At 33.3% G+C, this 20,834-nt stretch overlaps 1 protein-coding gene across 3 annotated transcripts; it reads right to left on the bottom strand.

The window, feature by feature from the left end:
• Nucleotides 1–212: 212 nt before the first annotated feature.
• LOC134246495 (uncharacterized) lies at nucleotides 213–15,458 on the bottom strand. 3 transcript variants are annotated; one of them, XM_062728893.1, is made up of 20 exons: nucleotides 15,080–15,458; nucleotides 9,620–9,770; nucleotides 9,234–9,254; nucleotides 7,696–7,894; nucleotides 7,460–7,539; nucleotides 7,078–7,195; nucleotides 6,796–6,870; nucleotides 5,303–5,465; nucleotides 4,994–5,073; nucleotides 3,833–3,916; nucleotides 3,572–3,633; nucleotides 2,948–3,025; nucleotides 2,768–2,828; nucleotides 2,270–2,656; nucleotides 2,072–2,141; nucleotides 1,884–1,954; nucleotides 1,721–1,768; nucleotides 935–1,015; nucleotides 564–710; nucleotides 213–469 (listed from the first exon to the last, which is right to left on the bottom strand). In XM_062728893.1, the coding sequence occupies exons 1-20, from the start codon at nucleotides 15,432–15,434 to the stop codon at nucleotides 272–274; spliced, it is 2,529 nt and encodes an 842-aa protein (XP_062584877.1). In that variant the 5' UTR covers nucleotides 15,435–15,458; the 3' UTR covers nucleotides 213–271. The 3 variants fall into 3 exon arrangements, with proteins under 3 accessions (XP_062584877.1, XP_062584859.1, XP_062584868.1); XM_062728875.1 differs by lacking the exon at nucleotides 15,080–15,458 and having other exon boundaries at nucleotides 9,620–10,245; XM_062728884.1 differs by lacking the exons at nucleotides 1,721–1,768; nucleotides 15,080–15,458 and having other exon boundaries at nucleotides 9,620–10,245.
• Between the last annotated feature and the right edge of the window lie 5,376 nt (nucleotides 15,459–20,834).

The following is a 20,834-nucleotide window of genomic DNA, read 5'->3' on the forward strand; positions in this document are numbered from 1 at the left end:
TGCTTTTGCAGAATTTCCGCCTTTGAAAGGGAACTATGAGAATAAGTATGATTACCACTCGAAGAAATACTAGTTTTACAGTAATTCAAGCTCCATGTTTCAATATCAGCAAGCACTCGTAGAGGTATATTATTCATAAATATTGTCAATGCAGTACTCATAAGATCAAATCTTGTTGATTTTAAGATTTATTCAAAATAGTAATCCAGTAAATACAGCACATTTTTACGTTCAATATCAGTTATTCACATTCAAAGTATATTTCTCAAAACTATGAATACACAGACTTCGCCACGGAGGATTTTGTAAGCTTAAATCTCATTGGTCTATATTTGACATATTGTGTTGCTGGTCTACGTCTGGATTTGTCATTAACAAACTGCTGTAGAACTATATCTTTGTAAGCCTCCCAGTTAATACGTGTCATAAGATTTTGTTGTAATTCCTCATCCGTGGGATACGGGGAAACCTACATGTCAGAAAATAAAAACATGTAGTCATTAACTTATTCACATTATCGTTGACAAGGATAAAGGATGATGCAAGAGAGTTTTGCAAAATACCTCACTGCGTAGCCTCTCTCTGGCATTAAAATCAAGCTTGGAGAGGAACAATGTACGACTGATTTGGACAACTTCAGCGCCGTTACTGATGACAACAAAGCTTGGTTGTGGTTGTTTATCCCTCTCAAATGTCACATACTGGAGCCCCTTTAATAAATGAAGATTGTGATGCAGTTTACAATCCAGAAATTATAATAACATTTTATATTGCAAAGAGGGCATTGTCGAAAACGGATACAACCCTTGTACATAGATATTTGTTTTCTTTATTTTAGATCAATTAAAAAATACACAATTATAATATTCTTAGAATTGAAGAAATAAAAATCTTAAATAATTCTTTTTTATTATAAAGATTCGGGAAAACTTACAAATATTTGATCTTTTGTAAGAGTCTGTACATGGACCCATTCCGGTTCCTTATCTGACTCTGGTAATGGCACAAAGTTTTCCTGGAAAGGTACAATTTATATATGGTTTTCATGATGATGTGTGATTCTTAAGTTACACTCATTTCAAAGTAAATTTATATTAATAAATTGTTCTGTGAAAGATAGTTATTTCAAGTTCGCAAATATGAAAATAAAAGTCCAACATTAAAACCTTTGTTTCAAAAAAGCGTCTATCGTAAAATTTAGCTATGTAGCTAGTGCATGTGTATAAATTTCAAAGCATTTCACATCATAAAGCATTTTATGGATTTTGCATTAGCTTCCAATAACGCAATAATTTGCATCAAATCCCATCACCAAATCTGCATCGAGCTAAATATATACAAAATTTAACATAAATATCAGAATCGTCATCAATGCAATCAACATGAGCATTCTTTTCGTTGTAAATTAAATATTTTGCTGTTGTTTGTAAAATATAAAAGTTCTTTATGATTAATTAAAGCTAAATAACAAATTTTACACTCATTTTCTCGAAAGATTCGAGATCTGCAATACTCTTTGTAGTCATAATATAATATAGTAATCTTAATTAAAATTCAAGAATTCAATCTGCCAATAAACTGACAGCAGTTGTAGCATGAGCCATTGGAAGCAAAATGTCATATTACTTATATCTGGCCACTCTTCACACAAAGCCCTCAAACACACACGCTTATAGAGTCAAGGCAAAGAGCAAAACAGAACACACAAAATGTTGATTACTTCTATCAAAGGGTTAATTTTTACTCTTCGAATCCTCTCATCTTCTGGCTAGTTCAAGGAAATCAAAGTTCAGATCACTTTAAAGAACTTTTCACTTTGAAGAAAAAAATGGAACAGTACGTAGTGACAGACAGTAACATTTATATCGTAAATGTGAACCTACCGATTTCGCACCTGTATCAAGATCCGTAAAAAGTGTCTTTAACCCAATTCTTTTCTTTCCATCTGGAGCAACTGCAAATGCATAATGATTATTCCATGTTAGATCAAAGATTATCTCTGTAGTTCTAATCGAATATTTTTTTTTAATTTTCTTTCTTTAATTTCTGTGTAAATGTATGAGAGACTTACTTTCTCCCTCTGTGATGCTAGAAAGGGTAGGAGATTCGCTTTGTCCTTTGTTGGAGCTAGGGGTCAGACTCTATAAACAACATAGATCCAAATAGGATTTTATTTTTTTTTAACAAAGTAATTCAAGAAAGCTTTTTCTTTCAAATAAACAAAACATTATAATGAATGATTTCCCATACGTATGACACAAACAGTAACCTTTTGACTCCTTGCCGCGGGACTTTCACTGACAGCTGACCTTGGCGATTGATCAGTTTCTCTTTCACTTCCCGGAGTGATAATCATCCTTCCCGTTGTGTGTGGCCGTAAGACTGTATTTAGTCTGTCTGTTAGTGCCTGTGACTTTTTATATCTTGGAGTTCCCTGACTAGAATAAGGACCATCAAATTCATCCCCCGAGCCATCCTCCATTTGCAGAGGGGGTGGAAGGTCGATGTCATGGTAATTTATATAACGATTAAAGTCCTGGTTTTGACTAAGAAACGAAAAATACCCACTGGGATGGGCATCCAGTCTATATTCTCCTGAACGTTTGTTCACGATTGGTTTCACTTTCTCCAGTCTCTTTAAAACCCTTAAAGATCCCTAAAATGTGAGCAGATAAATAATTGCTAAACTTGCACATACAGAAATACGCTTAAACTAATGTTTTATTCCATATACCGGTAATTGACACATTCTTTGACTTTTGCTTACCTCTTTTACAATGTATATCCAGTCGGATTTATTGCTATCTCTTGTTAGTATAACACTTCGTCTAAAATGAATATGAAATTGTCGTTATTATAAAACTTTATAGAATACAAATGCCATGCAAAAGCATGAAAATTTGTAAACATAAATTTAGATGTTTTCAATATATTAATCAATACTTACTGAAAATATGTCACAAAATATTTTCCTGGCTCTTCTTTTAAAGATTTCAGAGGCCAGTTTCTCAAGAAACTGAACTTTCTACAAAAAATTTAAATTATGAAAACTTGCTTCCATTAAATGGATAGCAAAATGAAATTCAATAATCTTTAAGTATATGAAGGCGGATGTTGATAAAAAAATAACTTCTAGGGAGATTTTTAAAATATCTATGTTATTACTATTTAAGGAATGTTACTGACTTAAAAAATATTTGAGGTGTAGGGAATCGCTTAGGACATCGTTGCAAATCACAACTTAAGGCCCACGAGCTCCCTCAAACATGATAAGAGAAATTTGATGTACATCACCTGTGGGTACCGACAATTGTAACAGTGATGTAATCTAATTCTTGGCCATCTTTTAGAGTTATCTCTCTTAGCAGATATCATTTTAGAGTTATCTTTCCTGGGTAATGTTACTGACTTAAAAAATATTTGAGGTGTAGGGAATCGCTTAGGACATCGTTGCAAATCACAACTTCAGCTCCCTCAAACATGATAAGAGAAATTTGATGTACATCACCTGTGGGTTACCGACAATTGTAATTGTTTTCTAGGACAGTATACAGTAATTCATCAAACTTACCTGAGGTACGGGTCACTCTCGGGGTCATTTTGAACTCCACCCATAAAAATCTTCTTGTAGTCCTAAAAACAATTATTCTATCTTGTAGAATTTTTTGTAAGCTTCAATGTACGAGTCATTGAGTTTCAAGGCTTTTTTTATTGATGTCCAAAACTTAAAGTAAAAAAGTAAGCTTTTTATAATGTTCAAGTTGAGTTTCAAGTTTGTTCTTTTTAAGTTGACGAAAACAAAATTAACCTGAACAATTAAAAAAAATGTTACCTCCGCAGGTATCCTCAAGACCTCTGTGTATTCATTGGTTATATTGGATCCCCCTCTAGGTTTGTTTTTGAAAACTCCTATTTCCTAATTAAAAGATTTAGAACATATGGCTTTATGATTAAATATAATTTAAAATTTGGCATTTTTATCTTTTTCTGTTAATATGTACAATAATTTTCAAAAGAAACAAAATGGTTCCAGCCACTTTGAAAACACCCTGCTGACTTCTGGTATTATAGATTAAAGTTTTTATTTTTCTATTTCGGTATTTCATATATACATCATAAAATTTTGCAAGTCTCAAAAAATATTTTAAAGAAGATACAATATTTATTGCAAAATTTAAATTTCACCGTGTTTGCTCTTATACAAAATGCCACTGTGTTCACTTCGTAGTGCAAACCACAAAAGCTGTAACAAGCTCATTAAGAATCTCAAGAATGTGATAATTAAAACATAAAAGCTATAGTGCGTGAGATGAGCCTCAGTCCAAATCAGTGATTATAAACGACAAGCTAGATTTGAATCCACAAAATCTAGGTCCATTAGAATCCACAAAATCTAGGTCCATTAAATGAACTAGAATCATCGTGTTGGCATTTCATTAGATCATTAGACAACATTATACTAAAGTTGAACGAGTATTTCATTCAAACGTTTCGAAACTTGACAAAAAAAATTGTGGCAGACAGACAACGGGTACGAGAACAAATTTACCATAGTCACAAAGCAAGTACCATAATGTCCCCTGCGTGGAAAATGGGGGTTGGGGTTAGAAATAAACGAATGACAAAGTTTGGGTGATGAATTCGAAGAAAAAACACATCCCATCCCAGTAAAATACTAAACTATTTGAAATTATGCATCATCATTCCTGGCTTCTTCTTTTTTTAACCAAAAAGCAATGTAATGAAATAAATTATTTGAACTTTTTTGTGTGAGCACATGCGCACTGAGTGCTAAATATTAAACATTACCTTAGTTTCATTAATAGGATGTGATATTGTACCAAACTATTTAATCGTACAGAATAGTGGCTTTGTCAATTTCTTACTATACATGAACTCAGTAATCAAATAAAATGCAAAAATAGAGCAACACAGAAATCTTGTTTTAAAATAAAAAATAAACAATGCAACTGAGTAATAACAAATCACTCACCCCAAAGGGCTGTCCTCGTTTAATTAATACATCTATTGATGTGGCCGATAGCTTGTGATCATCCAATATAGCGGTTACAACTATAACATATAACAACGTTGTCTTATAACCACATGTAGAACAAATTCAGCAGACATGTATCACAAGTTAGAATTTTCTTGGAAAGGTCCATTCGTATATCAAAACAAGATATTTCTTTCTTCCTTTGAAAACATGCAACACGAATTATCAAAATCTATACAATTCTTCATGCTAATTTGTATCCTTTATAAATATTATAGTCCCATAAAATGACGTGTTTTGACTTACTTGAGCCATAGAGAACAATATAAGCGTTCTCGGGAGCTCCGCCTTCCTTCACGATAAAGCGTTTGGCATCGTAACATTCTACAAACCCTACACGAGCCAACGCCTCTTGGATCCGCAGGGGAAATTCTGCTATGTATTTCACATTCCGGAGGGCATTGGTCGCCTGCATAAAGAAGATGTGATTGTGAAACACTGCTGTCCCCATATGGCAACTCATGGCATCTCAGATGCAAGTTAAACTTGAATCAAGCATTCAAAAAATGGCCAATGTTTTTTTGAAGTAGGTGAAACTTCAAGTGTAATATCAAAAGCAAAATTCGTTGGTACCAAAAGAAATTTTAGTTCTTGTCACAAGAAAAACACGTATGAAATATAAAAGATCTATAAAAGATTACTTGTCCAAAACTTATAGCCAAAGTTAAGCTTTACAAAAGTACGTCAAATATCAAGGTCAAAATACATTTGAGATGTATGAAAGCCTTAGCACCAATCCTTGAAACGTTATGGATAAGGTTTAAGATTGATATATACAAAGTTTCACCCGCCGTGATCTGCTTGTCATGATCGGGAAAAACGGGAAAATCCGTCGACAATTCAGCGTGAAAATAATGCTCTATAGACTAACAATAAGTATGAAAAATGTCAAGTCAGCATTTGACTCAATGATAAATTTTAAACAAGACTGCGGATATTCTTGTTTTAGCAACTTTTTCGTCAATAACTTACCTCGTTTTAAGAATTGTACATATGTAGAGCATGCTCTTGCTTATCGAATCAACTGAACGATACAAACTCCGTATGCAGGTGATGAAGGTATAATATTGTTGCATACGTAATGGAAGTTGAAATTTTAAATGTTAAAGTCATCTCGTTTGTTATAAAGCTTTATCAACGTCCTTTTCAAGCAAAATATCTAAATATGAAACAGATCTCTCGGACTCTGTGGTATGTTTTATTTCAAGCTCACCGGGGTATATAATATAGCCATAAGAATGGAAATAATAATTGTTAATTAATTGACAATACGTTGTCAATACATATATTGTGGACTAATTCTGCTTCATATGAATACAAAATGAAGTCTGTTAATAAGGGGGGCAATTAGTACCCATGAGAATTTCAATAAAGTTTACTTAATGTTTTAGCAGACAAACAGGCAAATAGACCAAAAAATTGTGATTCATTCCTGCGTTAAAGTAAAACTTTGTAGTTTTTGGCTAGTGGGCTGACTAAAACATTGGTATATACGTGGCTTTTTCAATCTGTACGTTTTATTGGTTTGGGGAAGAGATCGAGAAATATTAAAGGTATTTTCACAGAGGCAATTCAAAAAGTTGAATAGTGATTTACAAACTGAAACTAATCTTCATGTAACTGAAAAATTTAAATATACAATGTGTCATTTCATTCTTCAGCCATTGATTAAATGCGTTTATTAAGGCATTCAATTAATTTTCTCGCCATAAAGAAGAACGTTTTCTTGTTTAACTCACATATCGAATGTCATCTCTGGTTCTTTGGTCTGGGGGTTTAGACAGAATCTGTAGTCCTCGCTGGGACATTCGCATCTAGAGAAAATCAAGCATGGTTTCTATTTTGAAATGGTGAAAAAAAAGACATCTTTGAATGTGTCAAGCTTTTTTATGTAATAAACATGCAGATATTTCACTATATGCGCTCCATCACTGTGTATTTTTGATACTAGATATAAATGCTAAAGTTTAGTATTTTTGAAAAATAATGATGACACAATCTTTAATCATGACGTAATGTACCTGACGATTAGCTTTGAAATAAGACACGTCAATTCTATTGGCTCCGTATGTGTTTTTCTCGTTCACAGGAGAACTACCGATTTCCTTTAACTGTGACTGATACACCGTGTCGGTAGCACTAATAAGACAATAGAATAAAACAGCTTACAGGTAAATTATCAGTTTATTTAAACACTTTTGATAGAAAGCAACGTCTGACAAATCAAAATTTTTATGATTAAATCATTACTAAATATTTCGTAAATCATATTTAAGATAAACATTCAGAAAAGTGCTGAATCATATTAACACTAAATGACACTAAATTGTTTCAAATAACAATCCACAGAATATTGTACATGCTACATATAAAATAAATTTGCAATACTTTTTAAATACATACTTCCGTTGAAGAATGAGCCTCTGTAAAGCACACATACGCCCCACTGCTCTACTAACCGTCTGTAACTTCCGTAGCATTTTCTGCAATATATACATGGAGTAAAAAGGGCTTAAAAGAGTACCATCAAATTCACGCAGTTTACTTTAATAATTTACCTTTATTGCAATGCTGAACTCTATACTACATTTTAAAAAATCCATTAGATATCATTGTTCGTGTTATAAGGTTTTCATTACCTGTTTTTCCTCCTCTTTTGCTTTGAGTGTGGCAGCTAGAAGTGTGCTTAGCCGGTGTTTTCCGAAGGGTTCCTCAACCCTTCGTGTTCCATCGCCATGCAGCTGGTTGCCATGGACAGTCCCTCGGCGCCCTTGACCTTTGATATCCATGGTCAGTTTGGCATCAACTTCGGATATCCTCCTACCTCTCAATCTTTCACTAGAATGACAATTTAAGAGAATAAACAATATTTTTGTTAAGTTTATTTTTAATACACGTATATTGGATTAGAAGACAATTACAAAGAAAATGAAAACAATTAGATGCTGGGAATAAAAGATCGATCTCGCCAGTGCTTGTGTGCATTACATGTGCGTATTTTACTGTTTATGGCTAAAATGTATTCGAAGACAAGCAGTTTGATTTTTCAGATTAAATTATCTAACCACAGAAAAATAATTTTGCACCAGAAAGTTGATGTTTATACCTGAATTCATAAATAAGTACCCGGTACTGTTCTATTATATATGCATTTTAATGTTCATTTATATTCTAATAAGAGAGATAACTCTTAGTTTACATGGAATATATTTCTATTTATATTCTTCAAATTTTTTTATTGTACAATTCTGTCCCCCAAAATACTAGTATGCTTATTTTGTTCACATTTTAGCAACAAGTCGCTATTGAAATTATAAGCGTTAACGCAATATTTGATACAGTTTTTGAGGGGCATAACAGTAAAGAAGCTCTATTTTCTATACCTCTTTCCCCTAGCGGGTTAACGTTCTTGCTGCTAGATAAAGTAAATCACTAAGAGAGAGGAATCCCTCCTTAATGTATATACTTCACACTACTGGGGAAAAGCTTTCTATTCTGGGAAATATGTTTTTGGTTGACAGGAAGAAAGAAAATTATTGTACTGTGCAGTACATGCCTGTTTGCCATGATCTAAATAAAATAACTAAGTTAAAAACGTGAGTACATTGACCTTTATAAACAAATAAAAATACTTTTATTCTAATGTCAATTCTTGTTACAATTTGTTAATTCGATAGGCATAATTTACCCAATAATCAAACCGGATACATGGACTATCAAATACATATATCATCCACAATATTTTTAATTTAAAAAATTTAAAGTAAATCTATTTTAGAGTCGCATATAATTATAAATTTAATGTATATCAATCCGTTTTGTCTATTATTACCCAAACTTGTGCTGAACATTTGGGGAAAAGGTACATTGTACTAGTAAATGTAACAAAGAAGAATTTTCCGAAATATTCATCTTCGTTGGATTACAACAAACACGGATTACAATTGCTTAAACTTAGTACACATGTACTAGGCGCTTTTTGAGAAAAAATGGGAATTATTTTCCGAAACGTCCTACTGTTATTGGGATTCGAGCAACTAAGTGGATACCAGCTTTGTACATATACATGTATTTAATAAAAACTGACGATCTGAAGGTTTTTTTTTTTGTCAGAAAACCTGAAAGCAAAATATAGTATAAACATGAAGCAGGATTTTCTCCATGGTGCATGAGTTACCTGAGCAACTGGGCAGTATCTCTGTTCAATAAAAATAATCAAGTCAATTTGAACAGTACATTTATCATTAAATTCGTAAAAAAAATAAATTTTAATTCTAATATAGAACTATCTGTGGATCCTTTTGCAAGAGCCATTGTATAGAACTAAATTTTCAATTATAAAACAATATCTTCCTTCATTATAGAATTTTACCTTTGAACAAATCTAAATGAATATATACATCCACAATCATATAAGTGAACAATGATATGACGCCGTATTATTTTTTTTAAGGTTTTCAGCCTCCGTCACCAAGAGATTCTGAAAATTTTGACTAATGTTAAAATCCAGAAAATCTAATTATTATGTACCCCAGCATGTTCCCTTTGCTTCATAATCCTTACCTGAACGCTGCTACTTTGGCCACATTCTTGAATTTGCTGAGGTGGCTTCTTTGACCTATTAGACCAGACTGTTGGAGGCTCTGCGCTTCCAGAACATCCCCCTCCGAGAACCTCTTGGGACCGGAAGTGACCTGGAATCGGGCACGGTTGGCTGAAGAAGACAATATTCCATACTTATTATAGAACACAGCCGTGACATTACCATGTTTCTGAAGCGACACGACCGCCATAATAGATTTAGTTCGTAAACTTTTTCCGCATGATACCACATCTAGGAGATAAAGCTTTTCATCGCTGTATCTCCTGTCTTTAAGCATTCTGTTCAATCGACGATCGTGTTCGATAAGCGAACTTTGATGAGTCGTTGGGACGTGGTGGCTTTGAGAAGTTTCTTTTAAGACATCACTCGGCCTGCGTTTTGTATGGTATACTTCACTATGCCGGCGACCATCCGACTTCTTGTTTAGCGGACCCGAGATGGATAAGAATTCACTATGTCTTCGATTTGAAGTCTGAGCGCCATGTTTTGCTCCTGATAATGACGTGTTCGGAAAAACTGTACGGGTTTTATTCTGTCGCAAATCAAACGTTACTTTACTCGCACGACGATGTTCTTCGGAACTCATGTTGTTATGAATCTCCTTTCTCAAAATTTCGCAAACTCAAAGTATAACGCAATGCGTGTCAGTATGTAACAGGTTCTTTAAAATAAAATTTTAGTATATAATCCCGGGACGTATAATTTAAAACGCAACTTTTCAACACTTCAGCATAATTGAAATCCAATTATAAAGTAACCTCAACCACTTTCAATGTTTACTTTATGACAGCATCGTACTTCCATCAAGATTTATGGTCTCTTCAACTCTGGTAAACATGCATGTACTTATATATACCCCTCAAATCCCGGAGCGAACTATGACGATAGAACATAATAAATCAGAAACTACGAACTTGGCAGTAGAGAGAAACAAACTTAATATGCTCATTAATCCGTCAAAATAATATTTGGTTGTATGTATTACAGTAAAAGTTACTGTTTTTTAAAACAGATTCTTTTCCATTTAGATTAAATAAACTGATATTTTTGATACCCCACTAAGACTTTTTATAATTTGAGTTAATTTAAGTCCTGTTTGACAAGGTTTATTGAAGTAAAATAAAATCAGACAATCGAATTACAAAATTTAAATGTGTTCAATGTCAAGCTATTTGCATCACTTATAATAAGCTTTTAAATTGACGCATTTGAAATTTAATAATAAAAAAAGAACTTTTACCCCATCAAAAATCATAAAAATATTACCAATTGAATCACTGAATCGTAAAAATAAGCTTAGAAAAATAAATATTAAAAAAGCACTTTAACAGTGTGAAAAAAAACCTTGATGACAATGCACTTGTTGGAATATACCATAGAAAGCATCTTAAACATCTCTCTCTCTCTCTCTCTCTCTCTCTCTCTCGCGTTTTTTTCCCCTGATTTTGCTAATGTTAGTAAACAAGAACCTGTCGTCGCTATAAACTTTAACATCAAGCCTTATAAACTCAGAACGTCTTAAGTTTGTGTCATTTTAAATATTTACTCAAACGATTTCTACGGGACACTCAACAACGACGGCCATTTCTTGTTGAACTCTTATTTTGATAACTTTACATGACTATATATTGACTATACTATTGACAAACTTTCTTTTCAGTCATATCAAATTTTACACCTCAGTATTGTGAAGCACTTAAAAAAATATGCTTACCTTTATGAAAAATGACGTCGATGTACTACATACATTAATTCTAATTAATAAATTAATTTATTTAGTCACGCAATAATTATGACAATTAGAGAAAAAAATGTACATTGAATATTGAAATTATACTTTATATGTACAATCAGAATTTTTAAAATGTAAATGCATTCATAGTAGTATTGATATTAATAACCATTCTTGTTGAAAGTTATACTGTGTATATTTCTGATAATAATTCAACAATTCAGAATTTTTAATAAAATAATAATTTTTTAAAGTGCACTTCATAAAAATACAAGAATAAAAACACATGCTCATTTATTTATGCATATTTTTCATAATTAATTAGAGACCTCCGTGAATTTTCTCATATGGATCATCATTTAACGATCATCAGCGGCAAACATTTATAAAAATGGTCAACTCGAGTGTCACAGGCTTTTTAAAAATTAATTTACCATTGCTCACCTGAGAAGCTTTGACCATTCTGAATTTCCCCCTTGTTATACATAATGCATCCCCACCCTCTGATCATAATTTAGACATTTTGAAATCTACACTACATGATCCTTCCATGGGCACATATGTCAGTTTTTTTGGCCCAGTGGTTCCTGAGAAGAAGATTTTCAAAGATTTTTCCTATATATTTCTATGTAAAACTTGGATTCCCCTATAATGGCTCCGCCCTTCCCCCGGGGGTCATGATTCCTACATTTACACTACCCCAGAATGCTTCCACATAAGCTTCACTTTTTCTGGCCCAGTGGTTCTTGAGAAGAAGATTTCAAAGATTTTTCCTATATATTTCTAATAAAACTAATAATTTTTTAAACATAAAGTGCACTTCATAAAAGTGCAAGAAATTTTCAAAAATTTTTGCTATATATTTCTATATAAAACTATTTACCCCGCCCTTCCCCCGGGGGTCATATTGAACAATTTCATCTACATTAATGCTTACAGTTTCAGCTTTTCTGGCCCAGTGGTTCTTGAGAATCAAAGATTTTTCCTGTATATTTCTTATAAAACTTTGATTCCCCATTGTGGCCCCGCCCTTCCCCCGGGGGTCATTATTTGAACAATTTAGAATCATTTAACAAGCTTCAGCTTTTCTGGCCCAGTGGTTCTTGAGAAGAAGATTTTCAAAGATTTTTCCTATATATTTCTATATAAAACTTTGATTCCCAAATGGTGAACAATTTAGAATCTACATTATACCAGGATGCTTCCACATAAGACACTTGAGAAGAAGATTTTCAAAGCTGTATATTTCTATATAAAACTTTAATTTATTTGAACAATAACATGGCTTCCAAGTAAGCTTAGCTTTTCTGGCCCAGTGGTTCTTGAGAAGAAGAAAAGGAAATCCATTTTCCATGATTTGAACTTCTAACTTGAGACAACAACTTGAGAAGAAGAATTTAAAAAAATATTTCTATATAAAACTCAAGGTTATATATGTACATCGAGCATGTACTTTTTCTACTAATAATTTTCCAATATTTAAAATCAAAGTATATCTGATTCATTAGAAATACGATAGACCAGTTTATCATTCTAACTTGAGTCAAAAAAAAAAAATCAAAACTCAAGTTTATATATGTGCATCGAACATGTACTTTTTCTACTAAAATTTTTGATTCATTAGAAATACGAAAGAACAATTTATTATTCATAATCTTAATTATAATTATAGTTTTATAATTAATACTTTTCCAGACAAAAAATGAATATATGGCACCAGGAATTTTGTCCAGATATAAAATGTTGAAAATTCTTGTATGCCCTAAAAAATGAAAAGCAAAAAATAATTACACTGCCTTAGCGGAAGCACTTTCCATTTCCTCCATTTGTTAAGAAATCCTTCATTAGAAATATCAGTCATAGTTAGGTTTCTTTATCGTACTGTCAGTCAAGGACAACAGTGACCATTAGCTTCGGAACATTTTAACACACAACGACATGCATATAGAGAAAGCTTAACTATAAAACTCGCCCAAAATGTTCAAGGGGACTTCAAATTTCTTTCATAGTATCAATTGCTCTTCGGTTAATTATAAAAATTATAAGAAGTAGAGGGGGAAAAAAATCAATGGTTGCATTGTAAAAAGACTTTTTGAAGCACAATAAATATTGACAAAAGATTTTAATACTTTGTCTAAAGAAAACGAGTGATAATGGGTATGAATTTCTCTTCGTTTTTCTTTCCTTTTCATTCTTCGTACCTTTATTAGAACAAGTTGGTAATTTAAACCCCAGAATGAAAAAAAAAATCTGCTAATACACTGTAATTAGTGAAAAGCAGGAATCAGTCAGTCATATTGTCAAAATTTAAATCGTCTTCATACATCTACATAGGGCAAAAATAAAGTTTTCACGTCAGGTTGAACAAAGAAAACACAATAATCAAATTTATTTCTCTTTACAAGACAAATAAGAGATTTCGAATTCTTTCAATTTTATCAAGTGAAGTCGTACTAATTCTATAAGGTTAAATACAAGTATAGATGTCATCAAATACACTATTTAGGTGCTTTTATCTTGACATTTGAATTGAAATGTCAAAATGGGTAAGAAAAAATAGTTATTTGATAATTTCGTGGTATTTAGTACCGTCATCGTTTTAACATGAAAGGGCATAGGAAAATATGACATTTTTATCTAGCTTATTTAAGTAAAAGTTTTAAAAAAGGTTTTTAATACATTGTAATTTACATGTATACAGTATATTTTTTCTGGCTTATTTTGGTTCATGTAACATACTTTATTTCTGTTTACGTAAAATTTATGCCGAGAATGTCGTGTTTGTATATTGAAAAGCGGGAGGGTATATGTAATGTATATGTTATTTTTTCCTCTCATACCACTGAATGAAATTTAATGAAACTTTCTGTAGAATCTTTATTACACACACACTCCTATTTTACTTTTTGATCCGACACTTTTGGGTTTCCCGGCCACAGGAAAACACTTTTTCACCAGTTATAACCATATGGGAGGCGGGGGGTATCAATTTTACTTGTAAACATTTATTACAAACATTTATTAAAAAGTTAAAATCGTTTTGGTTGTTTAATAAAAAGTTTTATGTTCAAATTAAATTTGCAAAAGGTTTAAACGGAAGTAAAATTCACGCCAAAAGATTTCAGTAACCAAATAGAAGAAATCTTTGAAAATTTATAAATCTGATTTTGTACCCCTCTTGAGGCAAAAACATAAATAAAACTTTGGTTCCATTAGCCACATGCCCATATTGGTTTTCGTGCTTTGTTTCGTAGCTAAAACCCTTTTTTATCCATTTACACAAAACTTCACGGCTTTAATTTCTTGTCAGAAATATCCCCCGTATCGGGGATTTCTTGATGGGAGGGGATCAGATATTTTAACCTGCTCCCCTTCTATCGATATCAGGAATCAATGTCTTGTCTTTGCACGGATTAAAGGCTTTTAAACGAGATGACAGATTCAACAGAGATTCGTCAAAAGAACAAATTTCACTATTAAACCATGTGCACAGTGGGAAATATGTGGAGCGTTTTCCTTCCCTTGCAGATTTCAGAAATCAATATTTTTGGAGGAATAGGAATCAAAGAATTTTATTTTATTTTGAAATCTGGAATATATGAAAAACTTCCTGTTATAATTCAAGAGCAATTTCGATATATTTATTAAAATTTCTAAAAAAGTCCTGAATTATCTTAAATTATTTTACCTTCGAATTCCTCTAATGTACTACATGTACATGGGCTAGATTCCCTAGAATACATTTCCTCTTGGAAGTGGTGCTTGAATTGTACCCTTTTGCCGCTACCCATGCCTTTTAGATTGTAAGCCAAATTTCTGTCTGTTATTCGAGTCCCGCTGTGAGTGCCGGGCCGAGGGGCCGGGGTCCTCCGGGGGAAGGACGAACCACCCTCCCGCCGAACATTATCAGAAGAGGGTCTTAGTAAGGACCCATATGCCGGAACATTATCATGGAGGCGAAATCGTTCAGTTCGCCCGTCTTTTCCTAACGGAGCCTTGATTGAGGAACGTCTTTTGCCAAGATGACTTGCAACATCCGTCATTTTAAGAAAATTATGATTTATTTTAGCTCCGTCATCGAATTCATTTCAAAAACAAATACTTTAATGTTTCCAAAGAAAACACATTTCTGACAATTTAAAAATCACGTAAGATTCAAAATTAAACAAAACTTCAATCATCCCATAATTTCCAAGTTAAGATGGGATTTGGAATATAAGTGTTTCTTGAGGAGCAACGTTACCATTTAAGTATCAACCACTATCTCTGAACGTGTGGTCGTTAGGTAATTCTTGTCAAACACAAACTGACTACTTGTACAAGATTTGATTTCGACTGAAACAAAGTAACGAGCAATCCGGGCGACTTTTTAAAATTCTTTCTACTGTCTTAGTAAACAATGTTTTATGAAATTTATCACCTTAAATCTGTAATATTATTCTACCGGTTTAAGCCCATTGGGGTATATATTCACGCTTTATTTCTTCTTTTCAAGACTTGAAGGTCATTGTCAAAATAATTACAAGAATGAATAGACTATATCTGTTTTGTTTAGTTAGAAATTGGATTTAAATATATTGTTTAAATTTCATTTCATTTGAATTTTTTTTCATTTAGAATATCGTTATATTGAAAATATCCCATCGGACAGCTGTCTCTGTTAATCAAGAAAACTTTGAGAAACTCACTTTTGATTTACCGCGTACCTTTGAACTTACAGGTATGTACTTTTACCAAAGGAATAGTGGAAAAGTGAGCATAACAAATGGGAGCTCGTCGCAGCTCAACCGAGTCCTTTCTATGGGCATCTCAAGTTAGGAGGACATTTACTATGCTTTGAATTGCGTATAATTAGTCTAATATCTGGATTTCAAAACTGTGGTCGCATGGATAATATTAACAACGTCATTGAAAAAGCAAATCAACCCAAAAACACAGAATTTTTTTTTTTTTTTAAAAACTATTCGAGATAAAAACTGGAAAGGGGGGGGGGGGCTATTCGGTAACCGAGAGCCCTGACCAAAGGTTGGTAACTCTTCCTACTAAAGACGCATGTTATACAGTCTAAAATGGTTATATCTTACTTTTTAATTTTTTTCTCATTTAAGAACTTTAAAAGAGATTTTTAATAATTATCTATCATTCCACAAATATCAAACAAATTAAAGGAGCACGAAGAATGTATAGGAATGCTGCAGTTCAAATAGGACCGACTTTTCCATTAACACACACACACATATATATATAATATATTCAAAAATTTCTAAACAATTTGCAGCCCCCCCCCCCCTCCCCGGCAAAGCGCCAAGTTTTTCTCTTACCATAAAACGTTTGGGAAAAGATTGATTCTTAATAGAGTTCAATTCTCAAAAATAAATCATACCTATTTCACGTAAAAACAGGTAATTTTGTCTTACCTCCAAACCCTTCTACAGAAGAATAACTGAATACACGTCTTTCTCTGTTTTCCATTGCGAGAAAGGCTGACCAAGATCAGACATATTAATATTTGATGGATATTAACACATAGTGTGACTCTCAAAGGAACTAGATTTCTGTTTTCTTCATCAATAAATCAACACACCACAAAAAGACGATAAATTCGATTATTATAATTATATAGTCTACGAGTGTATAAAAAGTTGAAATATAGATATTTTCTTAATTTAAAAATCTGAAATGTCATAATCTTTATTTGTAAAGAAAGTTTGAAATACTTACATATCTAGCAGTAAGGACCTCTTCTGTTCTCGTTTCACCACTAACGACTTATTCAAATGCTTGATCAGCATACACTTAATTACAGATTCCGTTCTTCTTCCAATATTGACCTTTCTCCTTCAGAAAATTTGAAAATCAGGAGAAACAACTTATTTGATTTTACGTAGTGAATTTAACTGAATATATAATATTCACCATCGTATTTGATTTGTAATTTGTAATGTTTAAATTTCATAAATGTATACCAGATTTTTTTCTTTATCGGGAATATAATCGTGTTTTTTAATGACCAGTGTGAATCGATGCCTCCCCTCCCCCTTCGCATGGCCCCTTTCTTCTCACCGACCATCTACACAAACAGAGGGGGTAATCTTCAGCACTATGTTGGGATAACTGAATATTAGTGTTTACTGAATGTAAACTTGAGCAGAATTAATTCATTTAAATAAGCCCCTCGTTTTTCACTTTTAATCAACATTCTAAAGAAATTTAATCTTATTATGTCAACAATAAAGCAATAACATATCAGGGATGGCTTTCCTTCTCGGGCAATTATTTACTCTTCTGTCTCTTTAACAACTGAAATTGTCTATAGAGGTTTTAATCTCCTTACATAACAACCATGCTGAATTCTGTTACGCAATTTCACCTATATTTACACGTTTAGATATTAAATAAATTCAACTACCCCACCCCCATCTAAAAAAAAATCGCCAAAACTCCGCGAGGCTCTGTTCAAGTACTCACTTAATTTCTGACAAAGCCCCCCCCCCCCCCCCCCCCATGTGACAACAAAATATTTTAAGCCCCTCTTCTTGTAACGTTGGGCTTTTGGGCCATAAAAATAAGGCGAGCCAACTTATAATCACAGTCGCAATTTTACCAAACGAATTAATCAATACAAACAAGAGATGTCCGTAAATCACTTATGCCCCCCCCCCCCCCCAAACAAATGAATTTTTTTAAGTCCAAAGGACATAACTCTGTCAAAAATGACTCGATCATACTCAAGGCAGAACTTGACCTATATATTTAATTTTATGATAAATCTGTATACTGAATTTCATTTCGGTATGTGCAAGCTCTGCAAAGAAAATGACCAGAAACTGCAAATAATGGGATTTTTCATAGTCCAAGGGGGCACAACTATATCCAAAAACGATCAATCGTTCCCCAAAACAGAATTGATCAATATATTCGCATGATAAATCTGTACACCAAATTTCATTTCAATATGTGCAAACTCTGTGAAGAATATGAATGGAAACTGTAAATAATTGGAATTTTTCCAAGTCCATGGGGTTGTCCAAAATGGTTCGATTATACCCAAAACAAAACTTGACCTAGATATTACTAGTATTATGATAAATCTGTATACCAAATTTCATTTCAATACTAGTATGTGAAACCTGTGAGAAGAAAATGAATGGATACTAGGTGGACCGACAGCAGCAAAGCAATATGCCCTCCATTCTTCGAAAAGGGGGGGGGGGTATAAAAAATTAATTGCGATCAAAAGTGAGCTTATCTAGATTTTATGGCCCCTAAGCCAGGACATTTGAAGATTTGATAGTGTGTAAACCACTAATGACTTAGGTTGGTAGTTTGAACTTCAATTTAGAGAAATTTTAAGGTCATATCCAGCCTCTGAATATATCTCTGTAACAATGTGAATCCCTGAATGCATCATGTACACAGGTCTAGTCCAAGTGGGACTTATAATTACTTGGGAATGGACATGCTCCAAAACTACACCTTAGTATTTAGTCATCTACAAAATGTTCATCAGATCCATAATATGAAACAAATTAGGAATTGTGCATCCCTTGATGCATTGTTCATACAGGTTTCTCCCAAGTATAAGGCCATGCAAAGTTAATTACTTGGTTCTCAGGCCTTTTTTCAAGAAGTATGATGAGGGAGGGAGGCATTTTTTTCTTTTTTATTGCCCCCAAAACATGATATGGCAGCTTTTTACATTGTACAAACCTCAAAAAATGATGAGGGAGGTGATTTGGTGTTTATATTTTAATGATTTAGCAATAAAAAGGGTCAATGAGGCACCCTTGGAAGAGATGAGGGGGGGCCTGAGAACCAAGAAATTCATTTTTTTTTTGCCTAACTTAAATATATATCATATAATAATCTCATATCAACTTTGTTAAGGTGAGCTAAGAATAGAATAATTCAATCAATCATTTTATCTAGCATTTCAGCTTTAATAATAAAGACAAACAAATAAATAAATGTACAGTGTAAACTCTAAATAAGAAGTCATCTACTGTAAACGTGGTTATATTGACGAGTTGAAAAATTAACGATTTGTTGATTACAAAAATTGACGAGTGTTAAATTTGACGAAATATTGAATCAAGAGTTATGTATCTTTGATTACACAAAATAAAAAAAAAATGAATTCCAGACTTAGAGTTATCTCTCTTTGATTTCATTAACGTCCACTGCATGAAGCCTTCGGCTATTTTTTATCGATTTAAGCTGAACACAAATCAAATTATGTTTTCCAAGTAAAAAAAATCATGTAACATGTAAATTTGGTCATTCAAAATGTGGCGTTGGTTAAAGACGGCAGATTCAAAAACTGCAGTAAAACCCGGTTTGCCTGACCCATCGCTGGCAAATACGCCTGAAAAAGAAAAATTGATCGAAAATGTAAATGATGTTGTGGACAAAGAATTATTAACCTGCAGTCCATCAAGTCCAAGTGGAACCAGAAAACGAAAACGCGGGGAGTATGAAAAATTTTCGCCTGAAACAAAGGCTAAAATCGCGCGTTATGCAATTCATCACGGGGCTACAAAGGCAGCAAAATATTATTCTTCGTCCCTTAATAAAAATGTACATGAAAGTACCGTAAGAAGATTTAAGGCAGCATATCTTCTCGAATCCAAACAAAATGATGGCTCCCCAGTGAAAACACTCACACCCCAAAAACGCGGAAGACCGCCCCTCCTTGGCAATCTGGACGCTGATGTTCAAGAGTACATAAAAGATCTGCGTAATTCTGGAGGAATTATCAATTCTAATATCGTTCGCTGCATCGGCCGTGGGGTGCTACTACATAAGGACAAGTCTCTGCTTGAAGAATTCGGTGGTTCAGTTTGTTTGAGCAAAGAATGGGCACGTTCAATTCTTTTTCGTATGAATTTCAAGAAAAGAAAGGCCACTAAGGGAATTAAACACAAGCCAGACGACTTCGATAGCACAAAGGAAAAATTTCTGGATTTGGTAAATAAGCAAATGAAAGATTATGATATTCCCGACAAATTAGTGTTTAATTGGGATCAAACGGGACTTAACATGATTCCGCAGTGCGCCTGGACGATGGAACAACAAGGTTCTAAACAGGTGAATGTAGCCGGATTAGGAGATAAACGACAAATCACTGCCTTGTTTTGTGTCGCTCTTGATGGTCAATTATTACCCCCACAGCTTATATACCAAGGATCCACAACCATGTGCCACCCGAACGTGAGATTTCCAGATGATTGGGCAATTACGCACTCAGCTAATCACTGGAGTACGGAAGACACAATGATTGAATACATCGAGGGGGTTATCGTTCCGTATGTTGAGTGGCGCGAGAACTTACCCGTGTCACAAATAAATCAACCAGCCTTAGCAATCTTTGACGTCTTCGCTGCTCATAGAAGCGAAAAAGTCTTATCAGCATTAAAGAAAGCTAATATTCGTTATGTGTTTGT

Source organism: Saccostrea cucullata, unplaced genomic scaffold, assembly GCF_032062105.1.
Source record: "Saccostrea cucullata isolate Sc308-1 unplaced genomic scaffold, CSIRO_AGI_Scuc_v1 ctg3853, whole genome shotgun sequence".
Lineage (NCBI taxonomy): Eukaryota > Metazoa > Mollusca > Bivalvia > Ostreida > Ostreidae > Saccostrea > Saccostrea cuccullata.

Coding starts and splice junctions, on each gene's coding strand:
- LOC134246495 (XM_062728875.1), bottom strand. CDS start 10,245: ATGAGTTCCGAAGAACATCGTCGTGCGAGTAAAGTAACGTTTGATTTG. Junction 7,540..7,695: donor CAAAAGAGGAGGAAAAACAG/GTAATGAAAACC, acceptor TATATATTGCAG/AAAATGCTACGGAAGTTACA. Junction 3,917..4,993: donor AACGAGGACAGCCCTTTGGG/GTGAGTGATTTG, acceptor TCTTTTAATTAG/GAAATAGGAGTTTTCAAAAA.